Source organism: Lynx rufus, unplaced genomic scaffold, assembly GCF_022079265.1.
Source record: "Lynx rufus isolate CCGP_SWC_20201006 ecotype Redwood Valley unplaced genomic scaffold, mLynRuf1.p SCAF_15, whole genome shotgun sequence".
In the NCBI taxonomy this organism is placed as follows: Eukaryota; Metazoa; Chordata; class Mammalia; order Carnivora; family Felidae; genus Lynx; species Lynx rufus.
The window spans coordinates 23,603,093-23,616,178 of NW_025814829.1; the positions used below are offsets into that span (position 1 = coordinate 23,603,093).

General features: G+C 53.5%; 1 protein-coding gene across 1 annotated transcript; it reads left to right on the forward strand.

Annotated features, from left to right (window-relative positions):
• The first annotated feature begins 4,645 nt into the window (after nt 1–4,645).
• Nucleotides 4,646–12,379, forward strand: TNNI1 (troponin I1, slow skeletal type). The gene is given in 6 exon segments (XM_047077256.1): nt 4,646–4,660; nt 7,608–7,649; nt 8,306–8,437; nt 9,410–9,499; nt 10,710–10,886; nt 12,272–12,379. Coding segments are annotated over 6 exon segments (564 nt in total).
• The last annotated feature ends 707 nt before the right edge of the window (nt 12,380–13,086 follow it).

Sequence of the window (13,086 nt, forward strand, 5' to 3'; positions counted from 1 at the left end):
CTTAGGATACTCCTGTCCACCAGCTCTCTCCCCCACCAAACATGGAGCATGGTAGAGCTCCCTAACTTCCTGCCACGTGTGAGGCTCTTGCTGGCCTCCAAGAGGGGTCAGTATCCTGCTTGTCCTGTCCTGGCCTGGGATCCTGGCCCAGGAGATGACCGACAATAATAGCCACAGGATTAACATAGTAGGCATTGTCTTTCTCTGACTATAGGGTGGGTATTATGTGTTCATCAACTGTCCTAAAAATACCCAGTAAACAGGTGCAACCTCTATGGCACCAGCCCCCTGGACTCTGGAGACAGAGGGTAAGGCAGGGGAGAAGGTGAGTGAGTCTGAGTTCCAGGCATGGGATGAGGGGAGCCATTTGGAACCCAGGAAAGCTGGATTCCTGGAAACCCACTTGGAGAGGGGTGCAGAGCATCTGCAGACCCTCAGACTTCCATATGCTGGAAGCGTGGGCCCCGCTGCTCCTGCCACCTCAGCTCAGTCCCAGGAACGCTCATTGGATTCCGCCTGCCGCGCTGTTTACGTCACCCCTTACATCACCCCCAAGCCCAGGCATCCTCCTCGGGCACGTGTACCAGAGCCACACAAGAGCCCCCAAATCCAGTCTTTAGCCCTCTTAGGCTTTTGGAGCATGGGCTCCAGAAAAGTGATCTCCACATTTCCCTGTGAGAGATGTAGGTCAGCGAGACAGTTCCCCTCCCCCCATCCCTGCTCATCCCCCCCCCCCAGGCCTCCTGGCACCCTGCCCCCCACCAGAGCCCCTTGCTCTGCTATAGTCTCCTTGCTGCTCAGTGCCTCATCTGGTCTGGCCACTCATTCTCTCCCTTCTTCGGCTTGCGTCCCCCTAGGTGGGTGCTGGTTTTACTCAGCTGGTCACCTCTGTGTGCACAGGATCTGGGTGCACTCCTGAGCCTGTACATGAGTGTCTTCAGCGTGTGCCTGATGTGTGTCCTGCGGCGTGTGTCTGCTCTGTGAGGGGTGTGTGTGTGGTGGGAGGGGGTGGGAGGAGGGGCAGCGTGTCTGTTCTATTTTTACTGGCCAGTTGCTGTCGCTCATAGTTTTCATAGCCTCCCCTCTGCTCTGCCCCTCACAGTCTGCGGTCCACAGCGAGACACGGGCCAGCCCAGCTCACAGAGACCGAACGAGGTAAGTGTCTGCAGCCCTGAACTTTGGATCGAGGTCGAGCCCAGAGAGAAAAACTGGGCTTGAGTTTCAGGAGACACCCAGGGCCTGGGGATGGAGGGAGACATGTCTTGCTTGTGCAACTGTGTTGGCTGGTGGAACGGCCCCCAAATGCTCCCGCAGGGTTTCATCCTGTGCAATGACATCTCTCCTGTAAAACTGTGATTGGAGGTAAAATCCCCCCTGCCCATTTTAAGGCTAGAGCCAAGAGCAGAATTTCCCACAAGATTGCTCAAGGGGCCCCAGGGCAGAGCCTAGCAGATTCTGTTTCACACCAGGCTGTCCAGCAGGCCCCAGGAGGGAGAGGGCACCAAGGGGAAGGGGGTGGCACTGGGAATCAGGGAACGGGGGTGGCAGAGCTGCATTTGGAGGTTTAGGAGGAGCCTGGTGAGCAATACAAGTAGGCAATGCCTGCAGCAGAAAAGAAAGAAGGTACTCCGGTGTGTGGAGCTCTGGGGGAGCCTGGAACACGGGACCCCAGCCCCTGCTGACTGAGGAAACCATCTTGTCTCTTTGTTCTTTGTCTTTGAGGGACGTGCTCAGTTCCCTTTGCTCACCTGTCTGTAGAGTAGGGCAAGAAGAGGTGAGGGCAGACTGCCAACACTGCTTGGCGAGGGCCCCACCCCTGTCCACTGCTCCTGGCTCTGAGGAGTAGAAGTAGTTGGGGTAGGGGGGCTCTAGGGGGGAAGGCCAATGGTGACAGCATTTGGGGTTAGGGCATGAGAGTCTGAACGCATAACAAAGGGTTCCTTCTATTGGGATCCGTGGCTGGGGGTGGGGTGAGGGCTAAAGGCAGCACCAGCCACCAGGTTTGGGAGACTGTCCCACAGCCGTCCTGAGATTAGGCTTTCCTGTTAAGATAGGGGTGTGGGAGTAACGATGCTTGCTAATAGTCAAAGAGGACTGGGGTGCCCTTGAACTGGGGTCCAAGGTCAGGGAATGGGGAGCAGAGGGAAGCACATGAGCCTAACCAGAAACTTGTGTCCCTGATGATCAGGCGTGCAAAGGGATCGGTCCCGTCCCTAAAGACACACACACAATCACTTATACACTTACACTTACACAGACGCTCACACACTCAGCCTCATAGTCTAGTTGATATTCCTGTCCCACCCCACGGGGCCTCAGGGAAAGGGAAGCCCAGCTCCGAGTCAACCCCTGGCCATCTTTTGCTCCCTCCCTCCCTCCAGCGGTGGATTTTCTAATTATCTCCTTGCTTGCTACTTGTGGGGGTGAAGGAATGCTGGCTCTCCAGCCTCACATTTGCTGCTGCTATCTGCATCCTGACTCTGCTTATCAGGTTTCTGCTTGTCTCCCGTAGGACCTGTCAAGGGGTCCCGTCTGGTGGGTATCAGAGCACAGGCTGGGGACCCCTTGGCCTGGCATTTGTCAATGGGGCAAGCTGGGCGGGGGGGGGGGGTATAGAGGGCAGACCCTGGAGCTTGGCAGGGGGCCTGGACTGGCCTGGGCAAGTAAGGCCCCATGCTGGTGACAGTGGGGCTGTCTGAGGGAGGTGTGAACATGGCCAAATGCCCACCAAGGGTGAGCCACATCCCTACTCAGCTGAGACCTGGTGCCCTCTGCAGACTGGCATTATGGGAGGCAATGATGATGGATAGACAGACCTGGAGGTGTTTCTTTACCAGCTAGTGTTTCTTTTTGGACTTCCTCGGGAGTCTTCAGAGGAGAGGAGCCCTCAGAATAAACAGCTGGTGATAAAATCTAATTTCAGCCAAATATCTCTGGAATTTATGGATTGGCTCCTACCTCTCCCTCTGTGCCCCAGGGTGACAGCTGAGACTCTGGGGTCACACTCCCTTTCCCCCTCCTCCACCCTAGGCCTCACCCTCCCCAGGCAGCAGGGGCAGAGGTGGGGGGCCCAGAGGGCTTTCTGACAGGGTGGGGAGTTTCAGGACAGGTGGCCAAGTCCCACTCGTGGGGTGGGGGAGGAGGCTTCGTGGGCACAAAGGGAAAGGAGAGAATTAAGGCAGAGGCAGAAGGTGGCTCTGGAATAAAGTTACTGGTAGCTACTTTCCAAGTGTCCTTTAGATTTTGCCCTGCCCCCTACCAAACCAGGTTCTTGGACCAGATTTGAACTCCCGATCCTGCGCTCCATGGCCCCCGATGCACACACGCCAGTTTCCTCCTCACTTCACAACCAGCTCGGGATTCCTGTCCTGCCTTGCACACCTGCTCCCACCCGAGTTGCCCTTCTTTCCCTGATGTTTTGCACAATCCCCACCCTCTACTGGAATGCTCTTTGTCCAGGCCCAGGCAAGATGGTGAGTCAGGTCTGGCTTTGGAGTTTCCCCCTCGTGTAGCCTTGAGGACCCCCTTCTTGGCCTGGGTCCCCCAACTGTTGGGACTGAAGGGAGCCCCAGGATAACCCAGTCAAGGAGCTTCAAACTGTGCTGCACAGTCAGAGGTCCTCAAGAAGGCCTTGGGGCTCCTATGTAACCCGCTTCAACCTGGGCCGTTTACTCTTATTGATCACATTTGTGTTACTTCCAAGTAAAAGTTGGTTTGAACGAAGGCTTTAAAGGCTTTTTTAAGTGGACAATTTATCTAACCTCGATTTTTGCAGAGGGGAAAACTGGCCTGGAGAGGGTCAGGATAAAGAACAGAGTAGAACACAGGATCTGCCCTGCCTCCTGGCTTGACCCCCTCCAGGGCCCCCTCGCTGCCCTACCCCAGGGGTGCAGGTTGCACTGCCCTCTATGGGAGTAGCATGCCCGGTCCCACTTACATTGCACAGTGTCAACAGCGCCCTCTGGAGTTGTGCTCTATGGCAGCTACCTGTATTCCGTCTTTACTCGGTGCCACTCATCTTTCAGACTCTTCCCCTCTCTGAGAACTTCATGCCCACGCTCATCCCCAGGACAGACTCTCAACTCAGCACGTTGTTTAGGGCCCCGTGACCTCACTCTTTAAACAGAGTTCCATGGATTCCATTCTGTTCCCCACAGGGGTTGGTAAACTTTTTCTGGAAAGGGCTTGATAATCAGTATGTTAGGCTCTGCAGGTCACAAAACTTTCTGTTGCATATTCTTTATTTTCCAACCCTTTAAGCAAAAAGAGTTTGGGGGCCAGACTTGGCCTGTGGACTGTAATTTGCCGATCCCCGCCCTACATGCCCGGCCAGCAGAGCCACTTTGTGTTCTGATATTGCTTCTTTGCTCTTCTAAGACTTCTCTGTCTTGTGAGTGAATGAGTAAGTGGACGAGTGAAAGAATGAACGAATGAATGAAATAAAGAATAAATGGACAAGTATTTATCCTATTCTGACCTGTTGGAATCCATTATGTCTGATTTCTTCTTCCTGTTGTCGGACACTCCCAGGCTGGGCTGCTGACACAGCCCCAAGGCTCAGCTGGGTTGGGAGGCAGGAGTCGTAACTTTCCCACACTGATGATTGCTTTGTGCCCGTAGGTGCTGCCCCCCCACCGCCACCACCATGCCTGAAGTGTAAGTAGCCCCGCCCCCACTGAGACTCCGGGAAAGCAATGCCCATTGCTACAGATTTCAGCCCCATAGTTGAGGCCCCATCTGTCCAACCCCTGAAGCAGTTCCCCAGGAGATCAGATTCTAAAGCAGAACCAGTCCTGAGTGCCTGGGTCCCCAGTGTTACTGTGCATCATCCTAGCCTTTGAGCAGAACTCATGCTCCAGGTTGCTTAGGGGAGAGCTTTGAGGCCTGTTTCAGAGTTTGTCCCTGCACTGATCAGATGAATTGCATGTGCCAGGCCATGATTTGACATTGGCCCAACAGATGAGCAAAGCATTGGAAATTTGCCCACAAAGCCAGAGACAGAAGCTTTCACGTTGCTGGAACCCTGTGTTGAGGCTTCCCTGAACTTCCACCCCTCCTCCCTGGCTTACAATGACTAGTATCTCCCCGCGAGAACCTCCAGTAGCCCAGGGAGCCATTGGATTTTTATTCCGTTCTGCTGGTCCCCTTGCCTGATGCCTGATTTCCTTCCGGTGTATGATTGGCACCACACCGCCCCTGTCCAAGCTTGCCTACATGGTTCTGCTGTTGCATATGTAATATGAATGGTTCACGCTCTGTCTTCTGTTCTCTCCTGTCCTTCCTGTGGTGGATGCCTGAAGCGAGGTAAGTGATATTCGGGGTATCTTTGTTTTGGTTAGGTCTTGAGACTGGTAAAGGTGGCATAAGCAGTGTGTGTGGCAGGGGGCGGTGGGGGGGGCGGGTGGCCAGTGGCTAAGAAAGTCCCCGGAGAATAGAAATCTTGGCTGAAGATTCCGGGCAGGGGCTTCTTTGGGCCCAGGGTGGTGCCCCGGTGTACAATCTCCCTGGAAGGTCGTCCTGGGGCTAGCTAGGACCACGGCACAGCTGGGGGTGATTCTGCACCCATGCCTTGCTGTGCACCCTCGCTGAGCACGGAGCAAGTACTTCCTCACTTGTTCTGCTCACTTGTCCAGCCCTGGGGGACCATCTTGTTTTTTGCAGAGCTGGTCCTATGCAAAGCCATATTTGAAGAGTAACAAGGCATCATCATTGGGCTATTCTACCCCTGCCCGGTGACCAAACATTGAGGGAGGAGCACAGAGATGTCCTTCCACTCCCCTCAGGTCTTAGGTAACTCTGAAACAATCCAGATTTATCAGGCTGCTGAGAACACAGCCTGTGTATTCAGCCCTGGGTTAGGAACTTCAGGGATAGGGCTGTGGACTCTGAACTGGCAAGGGTGAGAATTAGTAGCACCGATGGAGGGGGCATTTGGCACAGAGATTCTCAATGAGATTCTCACTACACCATTTTTCAATAGCCATACAAATTTCTTTTTTTCTTTTTAATGTTTATTTATTTATTTTGAGAGAGAGAGAGCAAGAGCAGGGAAAGGGCAGAGAGAGAGGGAGAGAGAATCCCAAGCAGGTTCTGCGTTGTGAAGGCAGAGCCTGATACGGGGTTCCATCTCCTGAACAGCGAGAGCATGACCTGAGCTGTAATCAAGCATCAGACGCTTAACTGACTGAGCCACCCCGGCGCCCCACCATATGAATGTTTAAGTTTTGCTGAGGCTCGTAGTAAAGTGAGTCACCACTGATTGATGATGCAACGAGGTGTCCCATAAGCTCACCAAACAGCGGGGGAACGACATTGCAACAAAACCTTTCTATGAGTACATTACAGTGTGTAAACCGTGAGTGGTAATGATTATCGTCACGGGCCGTTTCTCCCACGAGCACACCAATCTGAGACGCAGTCCCAACCTCGCTTGAGAAGGTGAAGGGACAAACAGAACTGCTCTCGACAGTCGGATTAGAAGTCACACATTCCACGCACAAAATGTAAGGTCATTTTTCTCCCATTTTCTCCCTCAAATCCTGCTCACTTCTACTTTACACACTAGCCTAACAAACCAGAGCTACGCTCTCCCGGCCCTCAGCGCAGTATAGTCTACGCTGCTCGCTGGTAACAATGAGAATCGACAACCTGTGGTCAAGAGATACAAATGCTCAGGAGGCCTCAAGCCTCATCAGTTAGGAACTGCACAGCCCGCCTCACCTTCGCCTCCCCCGAGGGGAACGCTGCCGTAGAGCTAAGACTTGTGAGAACACGTCCAGTTGGCAGGAATATATCAAGGATTTTTTTAATAAGAAAATAAGGTTTTAAAAAAAAATTTGTTTAATGTTTATTTTTGAGACAGAGAGACAGAGCATGAATGGGGGAGGGGCAGGGGGAGACGGAGACACAGAATCCGAAGCAGGCTCCAGGCTCTGAGCTGTCAGCCCAGAGCCTGACGTGGGGCTCGAATTCATGGACTGTGAGATCATGACTTGAGCCAAAGGCAGATGCTTAACCGACTGAGCCACCCGGGCGCCCCAAGAAAACGAGGTTTTTATACCTGAGGAAGATGAATACGGCTGATGTTGACATTAAAAAAGCTGTGATGGCTAAAAAGATATACTTCTTCACGTATGAAATTCACAGCTTGTTCCTCTGACATAACAAATCATCAAGGTGTTGGTACATTACTATGTAGAGCACTAACAGGTGCCTCTCTTTCATGCCTTCCAAAGGATTTGCACATCCACGATGTCATTCTGTCTGTAATAACTCTGTGGACTGAGGAAGGTGGGTCTCAGCATCCTTATTTACAGACGAGGAAGGAGGTGTCCACAGAGGTCATGTGACCCATGTAGGCTCCCACCAGCGTTAGAACCAGGATTGAAAGCGGGGGCTTCAGCCTCTAAGTCAAGGTAGCTGACTACAGCATTCTCTGAATTTGAGGGGCTCAGTCACAGAGGTGAGGGACCTGTTAAGGGACCCTATGGCGAGGATTCCGGGTAGTGATGGTGAACCTGGCTGGCATGCACGCATCCTAGCCTAGACCACATTTCCGGTTTTGCAGCCTCTACCTCACCACCTGTCTCTCCCCTTCTCACCCTCAGAGAAAGCCCAAGATCACTGCCTCCCGCAAACTGCTGCTGAAGGTGAGGCTTCGTGCTGGCTCTGGGGGACATCCAGTGGGAGACGGAGGAGGGCATGTGGTGCAGACTCTGTGGGGGTGTGGAGGGTTGTTGGGGGGGTGAAGAGGAAGGAGACCAAAGTGAGGGTGATGAGGGGGCAGAGGGGACTCAGCCATTGCCTGAGACTGGCGGTCAGTGAGTGGGAACCTGAATCTATGGAGTCCTGGCACCTGCCCAGATTCCTGAAAGGAGGCAGTGACCAGCTTCAGGGTGACAATCCCCTGGTGGCAGGCAGAGGGCCTTGCTTTATTTTGGCAAGAGTTTCTCTCTTTGGAGCTCTGTGGCCCAGAACGGACCAGAAGTGGGTAAGAGGGAGACTGAGGGAAAAACAAGTTCCGGGGTCCAATGCTGCGTGCGGTCTCTCAGTGCTTGCTCTCACATGGTCCTGCCTGCAGCCAGCCCACACACCTGCACACCCCATGGGACTATCTTGTTCGTACTCTCCCAGGGCTGCCTGGGCTGCGCCCTGACCAGTATGAGAACACGTTGCTTGTAGAGTCAGAGGCAAGAGCAGAGCCTTCCGCTCTGGACCTGATGCTGGGGGCGGGGGGGCGGAGGGAGAGGATGTGGGGAATACGAGGGCCCCAGGCCCCAGGGTCAGGAGGCTCTGTCCCATCTAGAGCCTGATGCTGGCCAAGGCCAAGGAGTGCTGGGAGCAGGAGCACGAGGAGCGGGAGGCTGAGAAGGCACGCTACCTGGCCGAGCGCATCCCCACGCTGCAGACCCGTGGCCTGTCCCTCAGTGCTCTGCAGGTGAGTCCGCACGGCTGACCCCAGGGCCCAGCTGGCAGGAGCCTGAGCTAACACTGGCTCCAAGCTCGGTTCATTTACAAGTGGCTCTTCCCTTACAAGGTCTCATGTCATCTCATAGACCCCTGGGAGGTGGTGCTGGAAGATCCCATGTCACAAGCACAGGAAGGGAGACTCGGAGCGGGGAGGAGCAGCTTTTTGGGTGGGGCCAGGCCAGGGCTGGGGCCCCACATCAGACCAGTGCCAGGGCCTGGAAGGTGTGCAGTGGGGTGGGCGTGGGGGGGATCTTGGGAGGCCCCATTTCTCCCCTTCTCCTGCAAATAGGTTTTTAATGTTTGTAAAACACTGATACCTGTTTACATGCCAGTGGCTGCAGAGAAAAGAGACTGGAAGGAAATATACCAAAATGTCACCAATGGTCATCTTCTACTGGTGACATCACTCGTTATTTTTTTAAATTTTTTAAATGTTTATTTATTTTTGAGGCGGGGGGAGAGAGAGAGAGAAAGAGAGAACAGGGGAAGGGCAGAGAGAGAGAGACACACAGAATCTGAAGCAGGCCCCAGGCTCTGACCTGTCAGTGCAGAGTCCAACACGGGGCTTGAACCCACAAACCACAAGATCATGACCTGGGCCGAAATCAGACATTTAATCGACTGAGCCACCCAGGCACCCCACTCGTTATTTTTATTATGTTCTTTTTGTTTAACACATAGTTTTCAATTTTCCACAATTAACTGATTTTTATAAGAAAACTTTTTAAAGAAAACAGTTATACTCAGAAAGGAAAACAAAGGGCTTACACACTGAGCTATCAGAAGCCATGAACCTCAGAGAAAAGGGGATGGTCAGGTCCTTTCCAGAATGTAAATCTTGCAAATGTGCTGGGCATGGAGGCAGAAAAGAAAAGCTGGGGTCCCCAAAGCTCCTGTCCCCTCTTTTCTGTTTGTGCTTGATTAACCTTTCTTCCTCCAGGACCTCTGCCGGGACCTGCACGCCAAGGTGGAGGTGGTGGATGAGGAGAGATATGACATTGAGGCCAAATGCCTCCACAACACCAGGGAGGTGAGCCTGTAGGAGGAGAGGGCAGGGTGGGTGCGTGGTGGGGCGATATCCAATGTCCGGGGCAGGTGGGGGGGCAATGATGCTGCAGCCGTGGACTAGGTAGGTCCCCCTTCTCCTGCAGGGTCTGGGAAGTGGCCACTTGGGAAGCTCTGGTCTCTCCACTCCAGCCCCTAGGACTGGAGATGGGCAGAGAGGATAATCACACAGATGAAAAGCACAAACTTCCTCCCAACCGGCCACACGGGCTCCTCAGCCTAAGAGGAGCTGCCCTCTTTGTTCACCCACACAAACAATCATATGCTTGTTAATAACATCTTCCCTTTGTGAATGGCTTTCATGTGCATTGCACCTTTGATCCTCCCTACGCCCCCCGTGGATGAAGTAGGTGCTATTATCTGCACGTTACAAAGAGGGACGCTGAGGTTCAGAGAGGCTGAGAAATTTGGTCCAGGTCACACAGTGGTGATTGTGGGACCAGGTCTGGTCGCTGTCCCCCCGCCCCCATGCCCACCCACTGCAGTGCCCTGTGCTCCCTCGGTGTGGGGCGTGGGAGCATTAGCTCAGTCCAGACCCTGCTCCAGTGTGATGGGGCAGAACTGAGAAGGGCAGGACTCCTGATGCTGTAGTGAGCTGCTCCTGGGTGCTTGTTCAAACAGGGAGGAGGGGACGTAGTGGGATGGGACACCACTTTGTTTCTTCCTACTTCTCCCATCAGGAATGATGGTTTGTGGCATCACTAATCTTCCCAGAATTCCCTCTAGAGATAGCACCCTGGAGTGGAGTTCATCCGCCCCACTGGACCAAGGCTGTGCCCTCAATGAACTGCTTTGAAGGCTCACTGGGAGGGGCTACTTAGAAGCAGAAATGGGGCCACAGGAATAAGAGGCAGCAGCCCCCCCCCCAAACAGGGCTTCCAAACCAGACTTGTGCTGAGTTTGGTGGGACTGCCCTATCTATTCACCCTACCCTGACGGAGAGGGCTAATGCGCTTTATCTGTCCATTTACTCTTTCATTCACTCGTCAACAAACACATTGTGGCTATTTGCAAAGTGATGAGTGGGTCTGAGTGTCCCAGAGGGTCTGGCCTGGAAGCTGGAGAATTTGGGGGGTGGTTTTGGCTGGAACTGTCGAAGTCTGAGGTCCTCAGGAAGGGTGCCCTGGGGGTGCACGCAGTCTCTCCAGTGAACCCTCGCTTCTTCTCACCTGCAGATTAAGGACCTGAAGCTGAAGGTACTGGACCTCCGTGGGAAATTCAAGCGTCCACCACTGCGTCGGGTCCGGGTCTCAGCTGATGCCATGCTCCGGGCCCTACTGGGCTCCAAGCACAAGGTGTCTATGGATCTGCGGGCCAACCTGAAGTCAGTGAAGAAGGAAGACACAGAGAAGGTGAGGAGCCCTCTTCTCAGAACCTTTCACTCCCTGTCCCATCAGCCTTTACCAGTCACTCCATCACATAGACTCAGGCAGGAGCTCCTGTTGGAGGCCAGGCAGCCTGTTAGAACATTCTAGAACCCTCTGGGAGACCAGTGATGAAGTCTTATTCTGTTTTGGAAGAAAGAAGACTTGCTCCCTTCTCTCAGGCTGCTCTCAATCTGAGGAGGAAACTGGGACATGAAGAAAGCCAGACCAAGCAATAAAGTAAAACCTCTACCCAGTGTGAAGAGAATGTGGAGTTAGGATGACAAGGGAGACAGTGACCTCTGTCGCTACTGGGGAAAAAGACAGCAGATCATTGTGGTCATAGGACCCATGAGCACAGAAATTAGAAAACTGAGTTCAATCACTCATTCAGGAACAAATCACTCAAAGCTGATTGAGCTCAATATATGTGCCCAGAATCGATGGGCTCTAGAAGGAACATGGATGAAAGGCATGGTCTCTGGCCCTAGAAGCTTCATAAAGAGAAGAGATGGCCAGGCAATATGCTGATAAAATGGGACATGAGCCAATTTATGAGGAGGTAGGTTAGAAGGGGTGGCCTTGAGCTGCCTTGAGCACCAGACCAGGAAGTTGGTGTAGGTCTGGAGGCAATGTTGGGCTGTGAGTTCACTGGGGTGGGAACTAGCCCCAATCACCCAGAACTTCCAGCTGACACAGCCTCCTCCTTCCTGTGGAGCTTGATATGTGTCTATCTCTGAATGTGTCCTTGGACCTCACCAGCTGGGTAGGGCTGTCAGCATTTCCTCTTCTTGAAGAGACTGACTTTCTTTCCTTCTTCTTTTTTTTTAATGTTTAAAGGTGTTTATTTATTTTGGGAGAGAGAGAGAGCATGCATGCACATGTGTGAGCAGGGGAGGGGCAGAGAGAGAGGGAGAGAATCCCAAGCAGGCTCCACACTGGGGCTCCCACATGGGGCTCGATCCCATGAACCGTGACATGACCTGAGCTGAAATCAAGAGTCAGGCGCTTAACCAACTGAGTCACCCAGGGGCCCCGAGGAGTCTGACTTTCTTTCCTTTTCTTCTTTTTTTTTTTTTAATGTTTATTTATTTTTGAGAGAGACAGAGACAGAGAGCAATCAGGGCGGGGCCAGAGAGAGAGGGAGACACAGAATCCGAAACAGGCTCCAGCTGTCGGCACAGAGCCCGACGCGGGGCTTGAACTCACAGACTGCGAGAACATGACCTGAGCCGAAGTCGGACGCTTAACCCACTGAGCCAGCCAGGCGCCCCTGGAGTCTGACTTTCTAGCACCTAGTTTCTTTTATGTCTGGAGGGCCTGGCTGCCCTCTGGCCTGCTAAGTCTCTGATGTGTGTGTGGCCTGCCCACAGGAGAGGCCCGTGGAGGTGGGCGACTGGAGGAAGAACGTGGAAGCCATGTCTGGGATGGAAGGCCGGAAGAAGATGTTTGATGCCGCCAAGTCTCCCACCTCACAGTAGAGGTACCTAGAGACCAGCTCCCTTCTTCTTGGGCCCACCAGAATCTAACAGATAACAGGGGCTCCAGAACGATGGCTGGTGGGTTGGGCCCAGTGTGGTGCATCGAGGAGAGTCAGCTCTGCTCAACTCAGCCCTGGCTCTAGCAACCTAAGGCCTTGGGCACATCATTTCTGCTTTGGGGCGTTGTTTGTTACCCTCATCTATAAAACTGGAGGCTGTAGCAGATCAGTATTCTCCAAGCGTGGCCCTCAGACCAGTGGTATCAGTACCACCTGCTAATGATCTGGCCCCACTCCTGAGCCATTGAATCAGCAACTCTGGGGTGGGCCAGCCCTGTAGGTATTCTCCTGCAAGACCTTGAGAGCCACTGGGTGAGACGATCCCTGGGGGCCCCCAGCTCTGACTTGCTGAACATCTAAGCTTTTTAAAATACCTCCTGGCAAAGTACCCCAAATCACAGTCTCTGGTTCCAGGGGGGTTCTATTCAGAGAAGACGAGCCCCCCCCCCCCCTTCTCTGAGGAAGTTGCTGGAGAAAGCAGCAAAGTTAGGCCTCATAAAATCCCCATGGGAGCGCCAAGGGGATGTGCAGTAGGGCAGAGGTCTGCTAAATAGCCCTGGCAGGGCAGGCTTTCCAGAGCTCTGAGCTCCCTGAGGAAGTGATGGGCAAGGGTTAGTAGATACAGGAGAAGGGCGTGTCAGAAGGCTG